Source organism: Centroberyx affinis, unplaced genomic scaffold (genome assembly GCF_046629955.1).
Source record: "Centroberyx affinis isolate AG114_WGS23_722 - 3 ecotype Tasmania unplaced genomic scaffold, CSIRO-AGI_Caff_v1 ptg000946l_1, whole genome shotgun sequence".
NCBI classification, from domain to species: Eukaryota; Metazoa; Chordata; class Actinopteri; order Beryciformes; family Berycidae; genus Centroberyx; species Centroberyx affinis.
In genome coordinates this window covers 107976-134499 of record NW_027279520.1, presented here as the reverse complement: position 1 = coordinate 134499, position 26524 = coordinate 107976, and the positions used below count along the sequence as shown (strand labels likewise).

Sequence of the window (26524 nt, the reverse complement as noted above, 5' to 3'; positions counted from 1 at the left end):
GAATCATCAGGACTTTCCGAGTTTATTCCCATGTTACCTGAATGCAGCAGTAGCCCCCATGACGTTACGGCTAGCCTTTCTCTGATTGGTTGTAGCTGTTCGACCGGCTAGGCTAGTAAGTGATAGCGAAATCTTCTATAAAAACACCTTTGGTTAAGCTAGCTGTTGTGGTTGTGTTTTTGACGTCCAAGTTTGAAGGATTCACCCCCTTCAAGGCATACCTGTAACTACAAATTGTCCGTATCATTAGACAAGCAAGTACAAACATAGATTCCTATTTTCTGTTGATGTTTGTTTGTTAGGTGTCGGTTTGTTAGCCAGCTTGCTAACTTATAGTGACGTTAACGTTACCTGTCAGTGTTTTTGTACTATCGTTATGTCTGGCGGAGGTGTCATTCGAGGACCAGCCGGGAATAACGACTGTCGTATATACGTGGGGAATCTCCCTCCGGATATACGCACTAAAGACGTTGAAGATGTGTTTTATAAATATGGAACAATTCGAGACATTGATCTGAAAAACCGAAGAGGAGGACCACCGTTTGCCTTTGTGGAATTCGAGGACCCGAGGTGACCTGCAATGCTCAGCCGTGTCTCCTTTCCCTTTCATAGCTGCACTCAGATCTGTTCTTAACAAACATTGTCCATGTCACCTGCAAGGCATCAAACATTTAAAGTGAATGTAAACAGACACATAAGTTGGGAACGTTTGACGGGAAATATTGCTGACCGTCTTAATTGAAAACAGTATATCGCATACCTAATATGTAGCCATCCAGTCATTACCAAAAAATGTGTGACCTACTTCTTGAAAACATTGTACTTTGAGACTGTCAAATGGGATGTTGAGCCAGTCACTTTAAACCAAGAATTAAATTTTTTATCATGTAGAAAATGGAAAATCTGATGGGCAGTGCATATTGATGGTAGTAGAAATGTCTTTCTTCAGTTTCATGTCAATCCCTCAAACAATGTAGGATATGTTTGTTTAAAATGTATTTTTGTTTTGTTTTTGTTTGATGAGTGGCAACTGTTTGGTTTCCCCAGAGATGCTGAAGATGCTGTTTACGGACGTGATGGTTATGACTACGATGGCTACCGCCTGCGGGTTGAGTTTCCTCGAAGTGGACGTGGAGGTGGTAGAGGAGGAGGAGGTGGAGGTGGTGGTGGTGGTGGTGGTGGTGGAGCAGTGGGAACCCCGAGGGGAAGGTATGGTCCCCCTTCAAGACGCTCTGAGTACAGGGTTATCGTCTCAGGTGGGTGATGTGTTCCTCTGACTGCACTTTCTGTTTATCTCTTTACCTCGGTGTGTATTTTAAGGTCCGTTTCAGAAGGATGTCTCAGTTCTCTTACCACCTTTCTCCTTCCAGGTCTTCCCCCCAGTGGAAGCTGGCAGGACCTGAAGGACCACATGCGAGAGGCAGGTGATGTATGTTATGCTGATGTGTTCCGTGATGGCACCGGGGTGGTGGAGTTTGTACGCAAAGAAGACATGACCTACGCTGTCCGCAAGCTGGATAACACTAAGTTTCGCTCTCACGAGGTAGGTTAGGGTTCCAGCCTCAGGCTAACTCAACAAGGAATAGCTCTGGGACTAGATTTTGGAATTGAAAAGGTCTCTCAAGGTAAGCCCCAAAGAGGAACATGGAACAAGTCAGATAAAGAAAGCAGGAATGAGGGTAAAAAACAATCGGACAGTAAGTAAAGGCCAGTTTTAAGGCCGTAAAGCATTGCCTGATATGCATCCTGAATAAATTATTGCTCTGCTTCATTATTCTGTCTGAATCTGCCACTTCTGGGGCTTCAAGATTGAGGCATGTTATGCAAAAAAATCATCAGTGATTGGCCGATGATATGCCAATCCTTAGCATAGATCATTCCTCACCAATCATAGTAGCAAAGTGTTTGATGTAATCCACGAGTTTCATGCACCTAAGTGCACGTAAATAAAGGCAAATGTAATTTCTCTGGTCTCTTATCTCAAACCTTATAAAGTGGCCACTTGGGGTGAATGTTTGGAAGTTCACACTGACTGACTTTGTTTTAATTAAGACGGACTTGAGACAAGGCATACTCAGATTTCCATTGCATTAGGCAGTATCTCAAAATCGAATGCAACATATGCTAAAAAAAAATCTAGCCTGCACACGCTTTCGTTATGCCATCCTATTTTAAGAACTTCTACTGAGCTTGAATTGAATCAGATCAAATTTGGGAATGCATTGGCCAATGAACATGTATATAGCTTATTAGTAATTCAAGGGGCTGGATCCAGGCTCTGACCTATGTTTCTTCTTGAGTGTAACCGTATCTGTGACCACGCTGACAAAGATATGAGCGCAGCACTGATGAGAGGGTTTGTTTTGTCAGTCATGTATCATTGTGTTTATTTTTTTTCTGTTTGTCACCATATGACTGCGGGCATCTCTTCCTTCTGTGGACCCGAGTCATGAAGCAGCTCTTTTCCCACGTGTGCTTATCTCTGTTTGTGTGTGTGTGTGTGTGTGTGTGTGTGTGTGTGTTTTTAGGGAGAGACAGCCTACATTCGTGTGAAGGTGGACGGTCCCCGCAGCCCCAGCTACGGTCGTTCTCGTTCCCGCAGCCGCAGTCGCAGCCGGAGCAACAGCGGCTCACGCAGCTACTCGCCGCGCCGCAGCAGAGGTTCTCCGCACTACTCTCCCCGGCATTCCCATTCCCGCTCCCGCACCTAGATACACCAGACCGTAATTAAACCGTCCAACCAGCTCAACATAACAACGCACCTCAGACCGGGAGAGAGAGGCTTCATGACACTCAACGGATCCTGTGTAGTTCCCATGATGGACCATCTGCTGTGTTAACCGCTTTCCTGTTTCTCTTGTTGTGTGTTCCTGTTTCTCCACTTCTTTGTTGTGGTTTTCATTTTAGTTTCCATTTTGGCAGACCAGATCAGATTTGGCCGAAACTCTCTGGTCTGTGTCTTACTCCTCATCCTTCTTTTCTCCCTTTCCCCTACCTCCCCTCTCACCCCCAAAATTAAGAGCATCCCTTCTAACTGATCTCTCCCCCTCTCTATGTACCTTTCCTTCACCGATTCTAGGATGTGTGTGAAAAAAGGTGCCATACCTTTTTTTGGTGGGGGGGGGGGGGGGGGGGGGGTGTCATCATTGAATACTTTATGTTATAGTTGTTGTTATGCTTGGGGTGGGAAGGTTTACATTTTTTTTTTTCTTGGCCTTGCATTGACTATTGTACTTTGACCTTCTCGTGTGTCTCTCTGTAGAGTTCAGAGGAGCAGGATAGGATGGGAACAGAGGAAAAGGAAACACAGTTCATATTAAGATAAACAGGAGGAGGAGGAGTCAAATATGGCGGCAATGGTATGACGGCTGTGGCCTCTTAACTCTGAAATCTACATTATAAAGCTTTAGTCAATTTTGTATTCTGACGCTTGGCAATAGCAGAGTACTGTTACTGAATGTTTTCAATAGTAACATACAAGTTTTGTTTTGCTATGCTTTAGTTGTTGTAGTTACTTCTGCATGCCTGCTTTATATTTCAGTGTACCAGCAAGGTTACTTGCCTTCTGTCAGTACCTTCTAGGGCCCAGTGGTTCTGCACACCGGTCCTGCAGATTTTCTATGGAAAAAAAAAATGAAAATAAGAAAATGTTTTGTTGTATCATGACAGCATCATTTAACTGTGTATGTTCTATACTTTCTGTTTGGAGACCCAATGGTCTGTTTTTGCTTTTGTTCATGTTTCAGTAAAGTAATTGCTAGTTTTTCTTTGGAGCTGATTGTAGATGGTGTCCCTTGTTTTTCTTAAACTCCCTCCTAGATGCCTTTAATGACAGATTTTTATTGACAGTGTTTTTTTTTATTATTATTTGCGAAGGTGTGATTCTAACTTGCCTCCTTCTCTTTGGTTCTGCTGGTATTCTGAAGGTTTGGACTGGGCTCATTGTCTCCCCATTCCGGAGCCGGATCAGGATCAGGATTCAGGATCAGATCAGGATTAGGATTAGGCTTCAGGATGGATACATGGAGCAGGAGCATGGGAGCATTTTACCGGGAGAGGATCCCGACCCCGGCCCAGCCCGCATAACCCCATCAGACCGGAATCATTGTAGTAAACTATTCAAACTCAATTGGCTTTCAAATAGTCCAAAGAGAAATTTTCTTTTTCGTGTGGGACCTCAGAGACGCAATTACTGATGGCATCCTGATGAGCGTTTATTTTTGTCAGATTTAATACTTTTTTTTTTTTTTATTAAAAGAAAGGAGCAAAGCTCGGATCAAAACCAGGAGGCGGGCTAGGAGGTGCAGAATGGATCCACGCACGTAAGGAGAGTGGTAAATAGCGGGTAATAATAAACAGTGGAGGAGGGAGGGAAGTGGGAGGACCGGGAGGTAACGGGGGAATGTGTCGTTAATGTGGTTTGCATTTTTTCCTAGGACATTCTCTTGCTGTGACGAAGATGAGTTCTGATTTTGCTAAGTATAATCTCCAGTATCTTGAAGCTTTGATCTGTGTCAATAAAAGTTTCAATAATAGTTTAACATGTTTGTGTTTTTCTTAATACATTTACTGTAATTATGAGATTCATAGATTATATTATCCATCTCAAGGGAACAGCAAAACTCCCAGCTGACAAGTGCAGACCGCTTTAGACCTACATTAATTTGACTAGACTGAAGGTTCTTGTCTGAGTTGCAGGTGAGGTGAAAGCCAAAATCCAGGACCTTTGTGAGTGTATTTTACACAAATTCTTGAAAGGAAGGTGGAAATGCAATATTCAGATCTCAGTACCCCAAAACAAGATTTAATTCACTCCAGTCTTTACAAACACGTGAGAATAGTGCCCATCCTTGTATCACAGTTCTACCAAGCAATCTCACAATACAAAATTTAAGTAAAGCTATATTATGCTATGCATTAGCTATGCTAAACTGTTTGTGCTCAGAGCAAATATACTAAGATATACTAAAGTAGCTAAAACACAATTTGCATGTTATTCCTATAATCTTGCATATTTGAATCGGTCATCCATAAACCAGAGTCAAAGTTCTAATCTGTGACATTATCATGAGTGACATCATCATGGCTATGAAATGGAAACTCTCTTTGTGGGCTCATATAATGTTTGAGTGTTTACAGCTCAGTGTGTTTGAATTTTATTTTATGGTTAACAGCTGTGAACCAGAAAATGTGGCTGTATCACCGTAACATTTCCCTGGGTGCTGTCACTGCTCAGTCAGTCCTCCTTCCAAGGAATTTGGAAAACCGTTGAGAAGTGTTTCAGCTACCGTCCTTGGCTAGTGTAGTGTTACAAATTATATGATGATTTCCACACCTACAAAATACAAAAAGGAATGAAAACACCAATTTCAAATACATATATTGAAATACTGTCCATTTCTCATTTGGCCCAAATCGTAAATCAGAAGAGAAGGCCATCTTCACCAGATGCCAGATGCAAGATGACGAAAATCCCATTCTAAAATTATCTTGTACAAGTGTGAGGAGACAATTGGTGCTTAATCTGTGTCCATAAGGGGCAGACTGATATCTTTAACACCCCCAACCATGACCTCCCCACCTCTAAACACACACACACACACACTTTGCTTGTAGGGAAATTGACATTGGTCTAGTCTTGCCATAGACTTCCACAGACAGGATGGTAACCATTTCCACATCTGTATTCATAATATTCTGTTCTATCACCACATGGCCATCTTGGTAGTTAAAAAACAGGTGATTGTAACAAATGAACAGGTGATTATTATCAAATGAGCTGTGTATATCGTAAAGCATGGGAGCAGTGGCGGACTCAGGCTGTTTAAAGGGCAGGGGCGAAAAAATAAAAAGGGCACCTACTGCACGACATGGGGCCCCACCAGCACGCAGAAAGCTATGATGCATCATGTATGATGAAATAGTCTTCATCCTGGATTAAGATTAACATTATGTTATTAGGTGATCCAGACTAAAAGTATAACCACACCTCTATGATAAAAACACACAGGGAACTATAAACCTTTAAAATGTTTATTTCACAAACGTCTCCTGAGTAAAACACAGTAACTACATCTTAGAAGGTTACTTTACAATATAGTTGAATATAGTCTATTATCGCCCAAAAAAATATCATGCCACTGAAAAGCATTAAGTAATCACCCACTTTAAGAGATTATAGGCTATGCCACAAGGTCACTAGAAACTAGAAACTATAGACTAGAACTAGAAACTATAAAAACTAGAAACTATAGACTATAGAAAAGATTTGTTAGCGGCCATACAATGTGTTTTGAATGCAAGCAGGGTTTGAGAGGTAAATTCGAAATCTTATCAAAGTATTTGGCGGCACCCCTAGACTGTCGTCATGGCACCCACTTTGGGAAAGCCTGCCCTAGAGAGGGCACATTGTAGGGGAGACTGTAGGGCACTGCATCTCATTTTCTTCATTTTCTCATTTCTTCTCCATTGCAAGGGCACTTCATTATGTTTTGTCACTTGGAAGGGCATCTAAGACGGCACTTCATGAGTTTTTCATCAGAAAGGCACCTGTAGGGAACCTCAAGTTTATCCCATTGTAAGGGCACCTATATGGCACCACATCACATTTTCTCCACTGGAGGGGCATCCATTAGGAAACTTCCCCACATTCTCACGCATGTAGGGACACTTCTCCATTAGAGGAGCACCTAATTAGGCACTTCATCATGTTTTCTCCCCTTAGGAGTACCCTATTCAGCACTGCATCCCATTTTCTCTACTGGAAAGGGCACCCTTTGGGACACTGTCATGGAGGGGCGGCATAGAGGGCACCTCATAACGGCACCCTTTTCCATTGGAAGGGCACCCATAGGAAACGTCAAGTTCCCTATGTTTTCTCCACTAGAAGGGCACTAATTAAGACATGTTATCAAATTTTCTTGCTCTAGAGGGCACATCATCATAATTTATTGCATGAACGGGAACCCTAGAGGGCACTCAATCATTTTTTTCCCATGTGAAGGGCAGCCATTTCCTCTCTTTTTCGCCACTCTAGAGGGCACTTTAGCGACACTTTTTCAACCATGGGGGCACTGCCCCCCCCCCCCCATGGGGGCACCCCCCCCGTCCACCAGTGCATGGAAGTCCTATGACATCATGAACTGTTGCACAACTAATGACAGGAACATGATAACTAGTGTTTTGGCAAATGGCATATCAACCAGTGGTATTTCTGATTAGTTTGTCCAGGGAATAGATGATTTACTGGATCACCTAGATCCCTCAGAGCAAGTCTCCCCGACACTGCCACCCCCTTGACCTTTTGTGCAACAAGAGTAGTTCAAAATGCAACAAGACTTGTGAGACAAAACTACTTTTCCTGCAGCCCACTGATGACCCATGGGACAAATCTGAAGAGCAAAGTGAGATGGAGAGGGTCCCAAGTTTAATCGAGGGTTATGTTGGTTTATGATGCACACACCACTCCCACCTTGGTACAAATAAAGCTTCATTCTGTAGTGTGTAGCCCACAGACAACTGAGAGTAGAATGAAAAAATAAAATAGGCTACAAACAAAGAAAATCAATGAGGTTAAAATGACTGTAAAAAAAGAGCTTGAAACACAAAAAAATTCTCCAACCCCATATTTTGGAAAATGTGTGTAGCCTACTAGGTCTGCCTTATCATTCACTGCTGGATTAGCGTTAATATCACACCTGAGTAGGCTAACCATTATCACTTTGTCACACATGGAGATATCACAAGTATGAGGATCAATGTTAAAGGATCAACCCAATCACCCACATCGATCACTCTCCCTCCCTGAAGCGGATGAGGAGGAGGATGAGTAGGAGGAGGAGGAGGGAGGAAGACGACAACGGTGCATTCTGGGTGGAAATAAGATGCAGGCAGTGGCCCGCTAGAGGAAAACGCCAGCGCCCGGGTGGAGGCTCCACTCCAGCCAATAAGACAGTCGGTGTGATGCGGAGGGCGGAGCAGGTACACACGTCGCTTGTAACAGCATAAATGAGCGACAAACAACGAAGCGTCCAGCTCCCAATAACACACCTACACGCCAAACTTCAGTGAAAGACGGTAAGAGTCAATTGCATGATTGATTGATTGGGTACGTCATGTATTGCTGAAAAAAACCGTAGACTTTCAGCTGGCGGAGGGGGAATTGATTTCTTCTGGTGCGTGCGGTCTTTTACCTGAGCCTCGACTAGCCTGCTCAGCGTGTGCACTTGTGTTTTTAAAGTTCGGTTAATTTGCATGAGCCCGGTGTTAGGAAGTTGTGCAGAGAGGCTGCACCCTCAAGATAGCGGGGCTCTGGTGCAGTGTGTGTTGCACCCTGCAGCGTGCCCGCGACCACGCAGCATGGAGCAGCATGCCTGGATACTTAACCCTGCAAGTTGTCTTTCACTATGAGAGGGCAGGTGGTCTGGACAGAGCAGGCTTAACTGGTGAAATGACACCCGGGTCAGTGTGGTGCGTTGAGGACAAGGTGGCTCACTGTCATTAGTTTTGCTAGTGCAGCAAAAGGTGACTGATGAGTGTGAACTTGAAAAATTATGCCTACTTGACAGATATAGTGTGTCACAGAATATAAGCAAAGCCAAACCACTTTTGGTCCCTGGCAGAGTTGTTCAGTTTCAAAAACAAGCCCTGCAGCCCTGCCTGATTTCACAAGCATCCTCCTTCCTCTGCTCCATTAGATTAGTTTTCTGTTGTTGGGTTGATTTGTAACTTTACTTGACTTGGAACTAGAGGCATAGTAGGCAGTGCGATGCCGAAAATAAATGAAACCAAAGATGTGGTGTACATCTGCAGGCCTCTGCTGTGCCTGCATTTCCTGTGCCACTATCCTCTATGCAAGCGGTGAGATCATTCCCAGTACTGTGAGGTTTGGTTTACAGCGGCTAGATGCACGGTGAAGCCAGACTGATGTGTGAACATCTTAGGGACAGACCGTGCCACAATAACACCCGGCTTTCATCCTATTAGTCAGCATTCTATTCAGCCTTTAAACTATGTACGCACATACCAATTCACATCAATAGACTTTAAAAGGACTGTATTTACTGTACTGGGGAGGTATGTGTGTGTAGGGGTGTTGAGGTGTTGCGTGTTGGTGTACCCTCCTGCACCTCAACACCCTCCTTGCACCCCCCCTTTTGCCCTGGAGGGACTCTCCAAGCTGTCAGGAGCATTGATCTGCTCTGTGCCGATTCCAGTGCTTCCTACAGATATCAAGATGGCTGATAGTGGATCTGTTTTGTGAATAGCTTGTTCAGTCTCATTCCACAGATGATCAATTTTAATTGATCTGTTGAGTTGGCAAGCCACTGCAGGAAGCTGAGTTCGGTCATATTCGATAGGGTCATTCGTGGGCAGTCCTGGCCTTGTAGCATGGGCTATAGACTTATTTCCAACAGCACTGTATAAGAAATTCAAATGGGAGCTAATTTGGAATTGTGGCTGGTTCGTGAAATTGAACAGACTGGAAATGGGTTTGAAATCTGTCAGAATCAAAACACCACCCCCCATAAAATTAGGCATTTGTAGTATTTCCTGATAGTGTGGAACCTTATCTCCTGCTAACATGAAATGTGTTCATTAAGTTACCTAGATTTCCTCTCACTGTGATAGATTATGTATCTTGGGGCCATAATATGCATAAGAAACAGATAATGGATACAGCCTTTGGTCTTCCCTAAAGTGCAGCCTGAAGCATTTTTTTAATCTCTCACTACACTTTGTGTTCTTGCAGCCATTCTACTGTAGCTTATTCCAGCCGCATTGGTGGTATTTTGGGTATGCAAGTCATGAGCCTGTCGCCAGCTCCGTCAATCTGAAGTAATACATTAACCCAGGAGTCAATCCTGGCTCTGCTGGCTCGGTCCAAGATGGCAGCGCACAAGCCAAAACAAGTGAACTGTGGTCTTCTTAAGAAAACAAAAGTTTTTGGAGACAACAAAACACAAAACCGCAAATGGAATATATTATAGCTGAATATTAAGTTGCCACCAAGGTGATTAACTCGCTAATTGGTGCTTTTACTGGTGTTGGAGGTGAACTGGTGTGTTAGGTCTGACCACCACTGCAACATTAGCTCACACTAAGACTTTGCTTCAAAGATGGGTCTCTTCCTGGGCCCATCTTGGATCTTTTGGTATGTGTAGAAAACTCGTGCATATTGTCATTTGTTTTTCTTTTTTTCTTTTTTTTCTTTTTTTTTTTCCCTCTTTTCCCTCTTCAGTCCGAAGCCACCATGACTGACAGGAAGGCAGTGATAAAGAATGCGGACATGTCTGAGGACATGCAGCAGGATGCGGTGGACTGCGCAACGCAGGCCATGGAGAAGTACAACATTGAGAAGGACATTGCTGCCTACATCAAAAAGGTGTGTAGATGAATATTAAACATGTACTTGATGCACAGGGTAACATTTATTGGAACCTATTGAGTAAAAGTGGTCATACCATTGTAATGCACTCTTGTGTCTATATTAGGCTCATTTAATTTGGGCTGCAACTAACGATTATTTTCATTATCGATTAAGATAGATTTATAATCTATTGATTTTGAGTAGTTTATTAATCATTTTGTTTATAAACAGTCAGAAATAATGACAAATGCCCATCACAAGTTACTAGAGCTCAAAGTGATTCTTAAAATTGCTTATTTAGTCTGACCAGCTGTCAACAAAACCCCAAATATTAATTTTTTTAATGATATGAAACTGACAAATCTTTGTATTTGTGAAGCTACTGTTTGGTATTTTTACTTGATAAATTACAAACGATCAATCTATTATAAAAATTAGAATTGGTTAATTTTCTGTCGATCGACTAAAAGGTTTCAGTGCTACACTTAATGTTGTTTCCCTTGCAGGAGTTTGACAAGAAGTATAACCCTACATGGCACTGCATTGTGGGAAGGAACTTTGGCAGCTACGTGACACACGAGACGAAGCATTTCATCTACTTCTACCTTGGCCAAGTGGCCATTCTACTCTTCAAGTCAGGCTGAGACCCACACATGCCTTCTTAACCCCACTTTTAATTCGGTCCCCAACACCCCGGTCCCACGCCATACGTTTACCCCTCCCACCCCTCCCACCTTTCTCCAAACGTACCTACCTCCTGCTTTCCCCCTTTTCTTCAGTCTCGCCGTAGTTTTTGCCGCCCACCACACTACCACCAACAGAGGAAGGAGCTGTGCTCTTGTCTGGACTGTGATGTACCGATGGCTAGGGCCATTCTTAGAAACACCCACTCTCTCTCACACACACACACACACACACACGCACTACACAAACAATACACACTCCAACACTCTGTGTACACGCGTCTCTCTTGCAGATTGACTCGTACTTTACAAACATGATTATTTGGCTGTGCGTTGATGCATGGACCTTGTACATTATTTCATATGTATACGTTGTATAATAACTTGTTTTTCATGAAATTGACTTAAGATGATAAGCAACAGGAATTTTTTGTTAAAATACCTTAATTTTCTGTGTTTACTGAGATATGTAAAAATGCTTGACTGTTGCTTGGACTTAATAAAAGAATAATATGTGCTAAACAATTAAAGGTTTCGTACTTGCTTGAGCAATCTTGTTTCCACTTCACTTACAAATACTTACAAAATGTTACTGCTCTTAATGACTGATTATGAACGTGATTTTAGTATGCAGTCTGCTTTGTATTGGGATCTTGATTCCAACAATTAACTGCAAAAATGTGTGATCTTGAAGATGTTTGGGTGACAAATCAGACTGTCAATAAAGATTTAACTGGCTTCATGAAATGGAAGAGAACTGTTTCACAGGTTTCACTCCCTTGATTTCTCAGTTCAAACAAACTCTAGTGGTCACAGGCAGACCAGGGAGCAGTTCCTCTGTTTGGGGTGTTTTCGTCTCCTCTCCCTAAACGGACTGAACTGAGCAACTTTGTCACAAGATTTAGTGACTTTTGAGACCCCCTGGTGACTCGAGTGACTAACAACTCTAGGTACCTACAGGGTGACATCACCTGGCACCAAAGATCAACCAATAGCAGATGGCAATTTGCAATGGAACACTTTTAACCATTAGATGGCAGCAAACCCACTAAAGTAGTCTAGGGCAGAGGTTCTCAACTGTTTTTCAGCCAAGGACCCCTTACAAGATAGAGAATATACCGGGGACCCCCGCATTCTGATTTGTGATTTTGGGCTATATAAATAAAAATTGACTTGACATGTATGTCATGACCTAAATAAAATATCAAAGGGAAATCAAGAGAAAAGTGTTAATTTGAAGTGCATTTCAGAACATACACACACACATATCAAGATAAAGTGTTTCACTCTTAGTTCATACGTAATGATTGATAAAAGTCTAATCATAAAATAAATGCAGGCTATAACAAACTGAACACATGCCTGCATTGCAATTGGACTCATCCAATTGAACCGCAAATTTAGACACTCTCAATCTTTCCAGGAGTTGTGACTTAATATCAGAAAACATGTCCTCAATTTGTCTTCTGATGGTGTCATTTGACAGAGGTACACCTCTTTTCACGGACCCCCTGACAGAGTGCCACAGACCCCTGGGGGTCCCCGGACCCCACTTTGAGAAACACTGGTCTAGGGGTTAGTTACTCTTTAATGTGTTCACTCCCAAAAAAGCTTCAGGGATGGCTGAACACATGGATTTGGCTCAGATCTCAAATGTTTCTCAAACTGTGACAGCTAAATTGGGCCTAAAGTTGTGTTGTTGCACTACTTTCTTGTCATCTGGTGGCTTTTTTGAGCAGCCAATTCATAGTTTTCTATTACATCACCACACGGCCATCTTGGTCGGAAAATAACAGGTGATTGTAATAAACAGGTGATTATAATCAAATGACAGCCAGTGAGCTGTGTATATGGTAAAGCACCCTATTGATAGGAAATGCATGTGACATCATGGGAAAACTATGAATAGCTGCTATCTGGAAGAGAGTTGGCAACACTGAAGCGAGCACCCTGTGCATTCACACCACATCCATGATTCACACCATAGACTGTAGAAAATTAGTTCACACCTTCTTTGTTTGGTGCGGTTGCATCTAACGCTGAAGTGTTTACCCTCCTAGTGGGAAAGTGTGAAAGTGGAATTATAAAATGGATAGTTACAGAAAAAGATGAAGCTATCAAGCTGGATGTTTTTGAGTCTGAGATGAAGATGAATTTATGCCGTGTGGCCTACATGTTATGACACTAGGTAGAACTCAAGCGGAAGAGAAACTATTAGGTTGAAATGAGAATAAAATGTTTTTTAAAGCTTTTTTTGGCATCTTCATCTTTTATTAGACAGATCAACAGAGAGAGACCGGAAAGATTGGGCGGGGGAGAGAGTGGGATAAGACAAAGGTCCTGGGCCAGATTAAAACCCAGGATATTGTGTTTACTCCAGGACCACAACAAGCACCTAATTTAAAATAGTTTTTGGACACCACTGGTCGATAGTAAAGACACCATTCTTCAACTGGATGGGAGGTTTTATGGCCTGATTTTGGCATACATCCCCCTGCCAACATGTCCTTGAGCAAGGCACTGAATATCTACCAATTCCAGGGGTGCTGTTATGTATCTGACCTCCCTGTGGAGGGGGAATTTCTCTAAGGGGGTTCAACTATGACATTTGCTTATTCCTCTGTCAATTTATGTTATTGTTAGTTCGTCTGTCTGTCTCTGTCAGCAGAATATCTCAATAACTTATGGACAGATCTCCATGAAATTCAGACTGGCCTTGGGCCAAGGGACAATTGATTAGATGTATTTTAAGCCATAAGTACAAAACTAACAGAGATAGACACTTGATTCCAAATCAAAACTGTGTGTTTGCAGGGTCAGGAAATGTTGACCAGCAGAAGGCAGTATGTAATATATGTATGTTGGAACCTTTGAGAAAATTCACAAGAAGACTGGAAACATCTTTGATTCATATTGTTATCGGGGAATGTCATTTAGTAATTTATCTGAGGGACACTGGGTTAATAAGTAGGATTCAGTTTTTGTGTTTGTTGTTATGAACTTAGACATGTAGAATGAAAGCGTCATTGTAGGGGGCGGTAATGCTCCTGGAAGTTGGATAACAGCCGCCGTTAAACAAAAAGAAGAAGAAGACGAACACCGGAAGAGGAAAAAAAATACTTCCCTTCGTTCTCAGAAGATGGCGGCTAGAACCGGGCTGCCACTGGCTCCTGGCCACTCCGGTGCCCCTGTCTTCCCTCCGGTAGCTCTGTCGGCCGACGCGGCCCCCTTCACCCCGCTGGGGGCGGAGGGCTGGCCGTTCAGCTCCCAGTCGGACGCCGAGAAACAGTTCGCCCGCTGCGCCTCAAAGCTCAGATCTCTGCGGGGAGACTCAACCCACCTGAGAGAGGAGCTGAACCTGCTGTTCGACCAGCTCATCTCCGAAAACTACAACAAAACTTTTAACCCCAACATCAATATCCGACCAGAGGTAACCGACAACAACTTTTGCTTTTGTAGTGACGTGTTTGTGATAGATTTAACGCTTCTAGTAACTTGGAAACCTATGGGTGACGTCAGAACGTCCATCTTTTTTAAATTAATTAATTAATTAATTTTTACAGATTATATCGGAAAAAAGGTAACGCTTAGGCTACCTGTCAGACCAGGGACCCCCAAACTTTTTCCACAGCGACACGCATATGAAAAGGTGTTTGTTGTAGGTGGGTGAAACTTTTGGTCACAGCTGTCATTCCTCCTCTTATTGTGTCAACAGTGAAATTTAACCCAGACGTTTTGCTAGGGACACCCTGGAACCTCAAGGATCCTGTTTGGGAACCTCTGACTAGACTATAATATTCAGATAAGATATGGTTAGTGGTTGTGTTGTGAGAAAGACCAAGGCAATATTAGATGACAAGTCACAAGCCAATTCAACCTCTTAAATATGAATTGTGAGGTTTTAGCACTGAACAAATATAAGGTCTTATAATTTCAGCAATATGCATATGACTGCAGATCTCTGTCCACACTCTGCAGTCACTCTCAGTCACTGTGCGCCCACATAATCTCTGGACTCTTCCTCATCATATCCTACACCAGTGATTCTCAACGTGGGGTCCGGGGACCACCAGGGGTCCTTTGATGAAACGTTAAACTTCAGCATTATTTAATTTACAAGAAGTTTACACAATGAGAGAATGTAGAGGAATGACTATTTTGATCATAGTTTCACTGTTATCTCTCTACCTACAGTACAGACAGTCTTGGATTTCTGGACAAAATCATATCAATCAATCAACAATAAAAATATTCTCAGATTTGGCTCTGAGAGACAAAATCTCATCAAATGGGGGTCTGTGGCTCTACTGTGGACTAAATTAGGGATCCTTGATATGAAAAAGGTTGAGAATCACTGATCTACATGACTGTCCGTGAACCTGTCACTCATCATTTCTCCATGCTGGCTTTGGCATCAAGCTCCTACTGAATTCAACTTGAATCAAAAAGTATGCCTCAGCATTTGTGCTAGCCAAAGTGAAGAGTTTGTTGCTGTGAAAAGATGGTCTTCGTAGCGCTCAGCCTCTTCAATTTCATTTCAGGACGTTTGTCTTCTGCTAAAACATGCGAGCTGTCTTGTGCCACTGAGTCAAGAACATCTGGTCATCAAACTCTGCCAGCTAGTGCACCATCTGCTCAATCAGCTAAAGGTAAAACTTATGATTTAATAACAGTAGCACTTACAGTATACAAATACCCATCTACTGTATTTTCACACACATGTAAAATTACTGGAAAAGTATTGTCTTGGTCTACCTGGTCATTTCGTATAAAAACAACCCTTTTGTCTTACTTTTTGTATTTGCTGCTTTCAACATGTGTCTTGTTTTTTAGGTAATAATGGATGAGCAGACGTTGGATGTGTTGGTGAGCTACACTGTCCATGCATTGAGTGTGTGCAGCACATGGACACACTCAGAAATCCTGCTGGCGCTCTCCACAACAGTGTATGGGAATGGACCTCAGTGCCACAAGGTGAGTGTTTGTACTTGGAAAGTGTGTTGAAGTATATGATGAGTGACTGAGTATAGTTTTCCGCTATAATAATGTGCATGGGTTTAGTTTACACGGTGATTTTTCTTGTTCGCAGCACCTGAGTGAGTTACTGGGTGAGGATGGTATCCTGCTGCTGTACAGCTCTCCATCTCAGCCGGATATGGAGTTACGCCGCGTTGCTCTTACCTGTATGGCCAACATCTGTCTCAGGTGGGTTTTAGCATCTGTAAACCTTTAGCCAGTAGCCATAGCCATATTAGGCATGTTTGTCTGTGTGTCATGTGTGTCCAGCTTCAACAGTTACATCCAAAATCTCCATTCGTTAGCTGTATTTGTGTGTGGACTGGTATTAGCTAAAATGTCCATTAAAAAAAAAATTAAGTATGATCAGTCGATAAATCAGCTATACAGGAGAAGTTTGCACCCCATAAGAACATAAGGCAACAGAAATGCATTCAGAAACCATTATAACTTTATAGAAGTAGCACTGGTTGATTTAGTCAATCTTAATCTCTCTCTTATTTAAGAAAACTGCCATAATCTGACTATTTGAATGTACATAATCTGAAACCTGAAATGGGATGCCATATACAAGACGTGTGTAGTTTGTGAACTTTTAATCTAATATGGCTGAATATACCCTAATATCAATACTGACCATTTTCACTTTAACCTTACAGTGATTTTGTAATTTCACATACAAATTAAAAAGTATATGAAGCCTAAAAATCTGTGTGTTCCTGTCCAATTACTTAAGGAGTTTACTACCTCTGTAATAGCATAATTGGCCACAAAATTTTAGTATTTATTGTCACTGCTGTTGCAAAATGCTATGCTTATTGACATGTTGATTCTTGGTTGTAATTGTGTGTTTGTGTGTGTGTGTGTGTGTGTGTGTGTGTGTTTTTCTGTTCAGGATCCCTGGTCAGCCACCTCTGGACGATCAATACAGAAGTGTTTGTTTCCAAGTCTTCCTGCAAACACTGCAGTCACCCAAACCCCCCAACACTGATGAGCTGTTCTACTCCATGGTACGCATTATCACTGTGTCACTGAGTAATTAACAATTTTATGAGGGGGAGAAAAACCCTTTCATTTATATGTGACCCACTTCCCCCCCTCTTGTGTCCAGGTGATCCAAGCAGCATTGAAGGGGCTTCAGTGTTCTCTATCAGGTGGGAAGTGGAAATTTGGTGGAGGGGAGGAGCTTGGGTCTGTACTGGCCACACTAAAGGTGCACAATTCTCACATACTTGTGGATTTTTATATTGGTATATCATTGTCTTGTCAATACTGCATGACGGTGTATACTGTAGTGATAACTTAGTGACATTTAACATGCATTTTGCAGAGGCTGATGTTCCAGGGAGCGCCCGGTGTGAGTGTGGAGTGGCCACCTGTGCTTTACCCAGCTCCTCTTCCTCAGTACGAGGGTCTCTCTGCACCAAAACCGTCTGAACCGCCAAAGGAAGCTGCCGCACCGGCCAAAGCCTCAGGGGTAAGACAGGCTTTTCCTTTCCTTTGGTTTTCATTCTAGAGGCTTCCACCTAAAACTGATGTTTAAACCTACCTGGGTGTAACGTCTCTCCTCAGAATAAAAAGAGAAAATCCAAAGGGAAGGGGAAGAAGACTGGCACAGAGGAGAACCGAGGGGATGATGGAGAAGAAGATGAGAGGGAGGCAGTGCCTGTGCCTCAGAGAGGAGGGGGAAGAAGTGGTGGTGGAGGAGGAGGAGCAAGAAGAGAGGGAGTCGGAGGTGAAGGAGAGTCCTGGTCTAAACCCTCTGCTCCCTCTCTCTACCCCTCCTGGAAAAGGACCAGTTCAGACTCAGAATTTTCAGACCCAGAAGGCGGTGTTCAGAGCAAACTGAGGTACAGAAACTCGCAATCCCATGTGACAGTGACATTATAACAGTTAAGGCCATATTTCCACTGTGAACATCTGTTTTTTGCCAGCAGCACCATGCACCATGCACGCATATTCTGCTATCTGTGCAGTTAAGATCATGAAACAGGGCATCCTGTAAACAGAAAAAAACAGCACTGTAAATTGTCTGCTACACCCAGAGTGCTGCAAGATGATTTTGGAGCAGTATGATTTAAAGAATTTGATAGGTTTTGATTAGAAACATGAGAAACTGTTTCATGTTTCTAATGTAATCTTTTTCCTTTGCAAAATTATGTTTGCAGCTGTTTGCACAAGTTCCTTGATGTGCTTGAATTCAGGGTTGAAAATTGTAATTAAATTAATATATGCTGGTTGAGTGCTTAAAAGTCTTTGATTTTAATTAAGGCTAAAATGTGTCTGTGAAAATTCATATTTGTTTGTTGAAACTTACTAAAAATTATACAATTCTGATGTTGCAAATTCAGTTGCTCTTGAGTTGCTCTCACCTCTCAGTAACCTGTATCAGTATCCATATTGTCATGCAGCTGCATTACTACAACTTTAAGATGTCTTGAAAAAGCTCTCACAAGTTACGGTTGAGTGACAAAATGCATTATGCTTTCTGAAAGTTTTGTACCTCTGATAATTACTTGAAATATTCATCCATTTTAGGAACCAGTCATTTTAATTGTTTGGGTTTTTTCTCTTAAAGCTAGCTAACAGCAAAAGCACGCGGAGGTTGCCACTCTGCAACAGAACTACCTTGGTGTGAATGATCCAATGAGATGTTCTTCACTGGGTGACTTATCGGCTCAATATTTCTGTCTTTCAGGCTTTACCACGCTCGTCTGCGTCAGGGAGCGCTCCATTGCCTGCTGGCGGTGGTGAAAGGAGTGGAGAAGCGGACTCTGTACGGCTACTGGTCCTCTTTCATCCCGGACTCTCCTATTGGAGGACCACCGCCTCTCACTCTCCTCACAATTATACTGAAGGACCCTTCGCCCAAGGTAAAACACTCACTCACACTGTCATAAATACAATAACTGAATTATCTCTCCTAAAGAAGACCCATTTAGGTTTCTGCTGGACATAACGTTATGCCCATGTTATGTCGTTATACTGTAATATTGCTAGACGTATGCGTCTGTAACATCTGCCCTCTCCTCTCTCCCTCCAGGTGCGTGCGTGTGCGCTTCAGGTGCTGTCCGCCATGCTGGAGGGCTCCCGTCAGTTCCTGGGCGTGGCTGAAGATACGGCGTCTCCTCGCACCTCTTACACCCCGTTCTCCTTCTCCCTGGCTACTGCGGTCAGAGAGCTGCACCGTGCGCTCAGCCTGGCTCTGCTGGCTGAGACCTCCGCTCACACACTCACACAGGTCATAAAGGTACGATCGCGCACACTTGATAAACACGTTTTACTTCCAGGTTTGACACCAAGGATAGCACTAGCCTGGGTCCATTGATAGTCGAGTGGTTGAGTGCACTGCCTTTCCAGCTGTGTGTGTGTGGAGTCTTGAGTTTTCTCTCTCATGTCTTCCACTGTCTTCCCCTCTTCTTCCCCATTGTTCGAATACAGAAAACTCTATTAAAAAGCCTTAATTAGTTATTTTGATGGTGAGAGTTCAGTCTTCATTGTACAGTGGCAGCACCCAAACATGCCTTCAGTTGCTGGGCGTCTACAAGTTTCTGCCACATGAGCGCCATCTTGACTCTTGTATAACCACAGCTATTAAGCGTGCAACTTATGTGAAAGTCAAGTTGAATTTATTTGTATAGCTCTGTATAGTCCTCAGTTACAGTCTCAAAGGGTTTCACATGCCCACATTTTAAGACAGTGATTATAAAACGAAAAATGACACCACTCCCGACCTTAGACCCTCAATGACCCCCAAGCATTATTGTTATGTTACAGTGTCTTGCTTACCTGGTGGGCAACGCTCCCTACCACCGCCTGAGACCTGGTCTGCTCAGTCCACTCTGGAAACAGATGCGTCCCTATGTGCGCCATAGAGGTCTGTATTTTGGATGAAAAGATACCATTGTGCAATAACAGCACAGTTCAGGTTTGTAAAAGAGGTGTCTTTTTAACACTGCTGTTCTCTCCTCAGACGTGAACGTGCGTGTGTCAGTCCTGACACTTTATGGGGCTCTGGTGACGACTCAGGCTCCTCTCCCTGAGGTGCAGCTCCTCCTCCGGCAGCCAGAGGGCAGCAGCAGCGCCGGCTCCTTCACGCCGCAGGACTCTGCTCTCAGCTGGAGGCAAAGAGGCGGCGTGTCCTCACCTTCTTGCGCGCCGGCCGCACTCTCCCAGAGGAACTCGCACACGCCCGCAAACACACGCTCGCCCGGTGTTCCTCGCACCCCAGGGGAAGAGGAGGCCGGTCCGCCCTGGCTGCTGCAGCTGTGTGTCTCGCTGGTGACTCAGCCCAGAGAGGACCAATCAGATGGCGAGGGGGCGGGAGCAGGGGGACCTGTTGCCTTGGAGCCCACGCCCGTCCGGCTGGAGGCCCTGCAGGTGAGTGATGATTAAAAAACAAAACAAAAAAAGAATGTCTTCAAATACAGAGCTTTGGTAAGTCTGAATGTTGTGTGTGTGTGTGATGTGTGTGTTTCAGGTTCTAGCCCACCTGGTGCGCGGCTACTTCTCTCTAGCCCAAGCATGTCTGTGTGAGATTGGGCAGGTGAGCGCTCGCTGCCTCGGGGAGACGGACCCCTCCATACAGCTCCAGGGAGCCAAGGTAACCGCTTCTCCCTCCTCCCAACTGTCATTTCCACACTACACTTGGGTTTGTGTGCTCCCTCTTTTTTTTTTTTTTTTTTTACCATTTCTCTTTGGAAATGGTAGTGCTCGACTAATACAGGTGTTTTTTTCTTTTTTTGCACTGATTTGTTTTTCTCCCTAAAAAGTAATGTGTAAATGTGACCATTTTTAAATGTAATTATAAGCGATTGCACAAAATGATTCTTATACACTACATTATGAATTAAATATACACAATGTCACCATATCTGTGAAAGGCTCATTTCTGTGTACTGATATCTGTCAGGTGCCTGTAAATGAAACGTACCACTTGTGTGACTAAATATGTGTGCCTCCCCTATCTCTCTCATCCTCTTTCCATCAGTTACTGGAGGAGTTGGGGACGAGTGTAATCCAGCAGTACAGAGCAGAGAACAACGTCCCTGAGAGCTCCAGGGTCCCCATGAACCAAGTAATGACAAACTCTCTTTATATATATGTGCAGCATGAGGATGGACCAGTTAATCTGCTCAGAGATGGTCAAATATCTAAGATGCAAAATTACCAAACTCAAATTGTTATTACACAGGAAGAAAATCATTGACGTGACTTAGAAAATCAGCCTCAGCACTTAATTTAACACTTTAACACTTAATTTGGACCTAAATACTACTTAAGTGTCCATACTGAATGACCCTTAAAGAAAATGCAAAGACCCTAAGGACAGCTATTTTGCAAATTTTTTTTATAAACTGACAAATCCACCGAAGGTTGGCAGTGTGCGCTATGTCATGATATGAAACTAATAAATGGCCAGCTAAAGGTTAAAAAAGACTATGAAATATAAATGTGTTTTTGATTACTCGTGTGTGAACATTGTAGGTGGTGCAGTTTTGGTCTGATGTCTTGAGTGGGCCGCTGAATGCAGCTCTGCAGAATGAACAACATCCCACACTACAGACGAGCGCCTGTGATACTCTGTCCTCCATACTGCCACAGGCCTTTGCACAGCTGCCTGTGAGTTCCCCTTGGGTTTGACTCCTTTCTATCTCAGCAGATGTCACATGGTTGAATGTCATTGTATGATGTATGATGTTGTTTTCAGGAAAAGAGGCAGATGATGTGCATCACTGTGCTGCTGGGGCTGACCTACAGTGAAAACTATCTGGTGAAGACCGCAGCAGTCAGAGCCCTGGGAGTCTACATCCTGTTTCCCTGTCTGAGAGAGGTACGGACTACAATACCCATAAACCTTCACTTCCCACGAAAGTCTGGGAATGTATGGAAAATGAATTTGACAGTTTCCAAGTTTTGAATAATTTGGGAATTGTAAAAAAAAATGGATATTTTACTGTTGGAGTCCCAATACACATATGAATAGACATTTGATATAGTTGTATACCCGCTCCCAAGATCCACATATTTGTTGATATGCAGAGTAATCTTCAGACAGTGTGATATGACCTAGTTACATTGACCAGCAACTATGAGCAAACTGAACCAACCATAATCTTAAAATCTTGCCAAGAGACTAAGGTCTGGAAAAAGTACAGAGGATCTGTTTTACAGGATGTGAGTGATTTTTTTTTTAATTAATTTTTTGTCTCTGTTCAGGATGTGATGTTCGTGGCGGATACAGCAAACACCATCCTCGCCGCCCTAAATGATCGATCTCCAAATGCCCGTGCCAAGGCAGCCTGGTCCCTAGGCAATCTCACAGACACACTCATTGTGAACATGTAAGAAACCACTCAGACGCTAAATGCTGACTAAGTGGCTAAGTGGAAAGCCGTACAATGAAATAATCTGATCTTGAAGAAATGAAAGCCGGTTTTCTACATCAGAAAATAGGAAGCAACGGTTAATTTCAGAGTTATTTCTGAGATGAAAACATGCTGGTTGTGAGATGTTCTTGATGTAATTATCAAAGGAGAAGTTAAAGTAAAAGAAATGACTCATTTGGATTCAGCCAGTGAGTTTGAGTGAGAAATCTGATAAATTAGTTCATTAACTCAAAACATACACACACACACACACACACACACACAAAATAGATCAATGTATGGGCCTTTTTAGAAATTTTACATATCTCTGTCTTGTTATCAGGGAGAGTGTAGGTGTGGACTTCCAAGAAGAGCTATCAGACATGCTGCTGCTCAAGATGCTGCAGGCGGCCACCCGAGCCTCGGCCGACAAGGACCGGGTGAGAGCATTTATGCATTTATTTGTGATTTTCAGTCTGAGTTATATGCAAAGCACATACCTGGCTAAATTTGTAAATGTTTTTAGTTTACCAGCAGGTGAGATGCTTTTATTTTTGTCTTGATGTTTGAAATCAGATTCTAGTGCTGAGCCCATGAGCAGTGAGTCTCTGCCACGTGATGACATCATTTTCTAGTCCTCTTACTGATTGGTTCTTGCTCCCGCCTCCTCAACCCTCCCAGGTGAAGTCCAACGCAGTGCGGGCGCTGGGGAACCTGCTTCACTTCCTGCGTCACAGTCAGCTGACCCGCGCCGGGTTCCAACGCCCGCTGGAAGACGCAGTCCGCGCTCTGGTGCAAACCGTCCAATCAGAGGCCACCATGAAGGTCCGATGGAATGCCTGTTATGCCTTGGGAAACGCCTTCAGAAACCCTGCCTTGCCGCTCGGTAAATGCACACGGATACTGATCATTAAATGTACCTGTCAAATGACCATTTAAGATATAGATATAGATATACATTTTCATTTTAATGTTGCTCACTTGCCATACTTACTATGCTTTCATCTTGTTCACCTTTTGTCAAACATTTCAGATTAAATCCTCCGTCACTCATGTTTGTTCTCTCTCTTTCTCTCTCCCAAGACTCGGCCCCCTGGTCTCATGACGCGTTCTCCGCTCTCTGCTGTGTGGTCACCTCCTGTAAGAACTTCAAGGTGCGGATCAAGTCTGCCGCCGCCCTCTCAATCCCCGCCCGGCGAGGTTGCTACGGAGACGCGGAGCGGTTCAGCTGCGTGTGGCGTTCCCTGGCCGCCGCCCTCGAGAACAGCGAAGACACAAACGACTTCCTGGAGTACCGCTATTGCGCCAGCCTGCGACACACGCTCTCACAAGCGCTCTTACACCTGCTGGGCATCAGCCAATCACAGGACATGCCCGCCCTCGGGGCGTCGCTGGCCGGGGAGGAGGGGAGGGGCATCAAGGAACATCTGATCAAATATCTTCGAGTGGAAGAGGGAGGAGAGGGGACAGAGGGAGAGAAAGACGGCAAGGGGGAGAGTGTCAACCCCCAGCAGAGAATCGGAGGTCTGCAGCAGACCCTGAATAGACTGAAGGGGTTGGAGGTCGGAGGGGAGGGAGGGGAGAAGACCGGTAAAGAGGTGGTGGTGGAGTTCCTGGAGGATTTGCTAAAGACCTGCGAAGAGCCGTGATGAGCTGAACGTCAAATCTCCAGCTGTAACGCCACCGGCCCGCTGAAGACACGGGCCGGTCTCTCAGGTCGGGACAGATCAGAGCGGGCGGGACGACTGGAGGAGGAGCGTCCAACCATAAACCAGCCAAGTGGTGACTGAGGAGAAAGATTACATAACCAGCCATCGCTGTATCTTAATGTGTCTTGGGACATCTGAAGAAACCACAAGACTGTCTTGGAAAACTCGAGGCCATCTAGTTTTATATAAATCTCAAGACATCTTGAAGTCTGTGGAGTCTTGAAGATATATTTTGATATGCTCTCATTATTTATTCTACTATACTTACATTCTTTTATGGGTCAATATCTGATACACAAATAGACATAGACTGAATTTTATTTAAAGAGTAAATCATATAATTTCAAATCAAATCGTTTCATTTACACTTGATTTCAGACAAATGTACGGTAATATAAATTGTTCCAGATTGAACCAAATGTCAATACTACAAACAGCATCTGGCTGACTGAGTGGGAGATACAGCAGTATAAAACTGTTTTGTAACAAAAATGAATTGAGGTTACATTAATGGACACCATAGGAATGGTGTAATGCAAGATTAGGCAAGGTGAAGCGAGACATTCAAATTGAGGAAACAATATCACAAAATCATGTAAACTGTATGACTGTATGACCTAGAGCTGACACAGTGTGTTACACTGACATCTGTACTGCAGATCGAATTATCAGTTATACTATATAGAGTTATGACAGTACTGTGCTCATGGTGTACCATGGATTCTGTGTAGTATCACAAAGATCATAGACTACACTACATTGCCCATCATGCAAATGGCAATGATGATGCTACAGACTGGATATCTGTACAGCAGATCAGATATACAAAAAAATAAATATATAACATTGTGCTTGGTTTCAAAGTTACTCAACATGAGAATGTAGGTGTTTGTATCAGAAATCTTTGTTCTCTCTTGCAGTGTGCTTTTACCCTGAACTTGACCTTACTTAAGCATTCATGTGCACTGTTGCACAATGGGGAGCGAAAGCAGCAACTTGCACCCCTTCAAGTCACGATCGTACCTGAAAAAATTCCCCATTTCTCTGCTTAGGGAGAAATGCAACATTTTTTCATGAGGTATTAACATCATGAACTTTGCTGGAACAGTCTTCTATGAATGGATCAGAGGTTTAGCAACAGTCTTCAGAGTCAGGATTGCTTTATTTTGCCAAGTACAACGGGTGCACAAGGAGTTTAAACTGGTTAATTGGTGCCAATGCTTTATAAGACTATAGTGCAGACAATTTGATGTATGACAGAATAAACACACTACAAGTACACATTCAAGGTGGCAGGACTGTACCTGCACTGGCATAGTCACACATGATGTAGTGGAGGGTAAATCCACATAAACTCAGCTCCTCTACCTTTTTAGGCTGACATGCAGTAAATGTTGGATGTAATTTCAGGGCAATTATTATAGTAATTAGTATTAAATGGATGCAGTTCATCTATTGATAGTCTTTAAAAGACAACAGTATATACTCATGATTCTCTAACATCAAGATTGTGTTTATATTGATTGTTTGCCTTATGTTTACAGACCTTTAGGTTCATGTATAGCAAAAGATGCATAAATGACAAATGTGCAAAATATGAACAGGTTGATAGATGACCGAGTTGTATTCTGCACACTGCAATTTACTGAAATCGCGTTCACTTAATTATGTTATATTTTACAGCCAATGTACAATCATATTTAAAGAAGATTCTGTTTCTATGGAGATAGAATCAGGGTCATGTGCAATGCAAATTACATTATAAGCAGGGTGGAAGTAACTAATTACATTCTACTCATGTTACTGTAATTGAGTAGCTTTTTTGTGTACATTTTAACTTAAGTATTGTACTTCACTACATTTTAAATCACATCCATTACAGAGTACAGATTTTGTGGCTCTCCATAAGCATCAGAAACTGGACAATTGTAGAGCCATTCACAATTTTGCGCTTTTTGCACTAATTTCCAATTTTTCCAATTAAAGAATCTATTTTGAACAATGTTCTCTCATTCTTTTAGAATTGCATGGGAAAGATTACATCTAACTTTTACTCTGAGCAACTTTTTTTTTTTTTTTTTTTTTTTTACTTTTACTGCAGTAGATTGTTAGACCAGTATTCTACTTTTACTTTGACATAAGTAAAATATCAGCAAAGTAACAATACTTTTACATGAGTAGGACATAGTACTGTTCCCACCACTGATTACTGTAATTCCCCTGTTCTGTTTCCATGGAGACAGAGTCAGAATATTCCCCACGGTGAGATGAAGCCTTTTCTCAGTCAGTTTTGGGCGCAGCCAGCAGAGGGCGACATAGCCGCTTTGTGACAGGAAGAGCGGGTTGATGACGCGGTTGTTGACTAGTGATGCCTGGATC

General features: G+C 43.0%; 3 protein-coding genes across 3 annotated transcripts; all 3 read left to right on the top strand.

Annotated features, from left to right (window-relative positions):
* The first annotated feature begins 190 nt into the window (after nt 1–190).
* Nucleotides 191–3043, top strand: srsf1b (serine and arginine rich splicing factor 1b). Its single transcript, XM_071521962.1, has 4 exons — nt 191–570; nt 1048–1256; nt 1371–1543; nt 2529–3043. Exons 1-4 carry the CDS (start codon nt 377–379, stop codon nt 2709–2711), a joined length of 759 nt encoding a protein of 252 aa, XP_071378063.1. The 5' UTR covers nt 191–376; the 3' UTR covers nt 2712–3043.
* Nucleotides 3044–7960: 4917 nt separating this feature from the next.
* dynll2b (dynein, light chain, LC8-type 2b) lies at nt 7961–11578 on the top strand. The gene is made up of 3 exons (XM_071521963.1): nt 7961–8076; nt 10241–10384; nt 10876–11578. Exons 2-3 carry the CDS (start codon nt 10253–10255, stop codon nt 11011–11013), a joined length of 270 nt encoding a protein of 89 aa, XP_071378064.1. The 5' UTR covers nt 7961–8076; nt 10241–10252; the 3' UTR covers nt 11014–11578.
* Nucleotides 11579–14191: 2613 nt separating this feature from the next.
* heatr6 (HEAT repeat containing 6) lies at nt 14192–26091 on the top strand. The gene is made up of 20 exons (XM_071521948.1): nt 14192–14482; nt 15594–15701; nt 15886–16026; nt 16142–16257; nt 16964–17078; nt 17180–17281; nt 17399–17545; nt 17641–17918; nt 18767–18941; nt 19112–19318; nt 19846–19945; nt 20042–20448; nt 20549–20671; nt 21059–21145; nt 21556–21690; nt 21779–21901; nt 22288–22412; nt 22780–22876; nt 23118–23322; nt 23520–26091. The coding sequence occupies exons 1-20, from the start codon at nt 14192–14194 to the stop codon at nt 24083–24085; spliced, it is 3648 nt and encodes a 1215-aa protein (XP_071378049.1). The 3' UTR covers nt 24086–26091.
* The last annotated feature ends 433 nt before the right edge of the window (nt 26092–26524 follow it).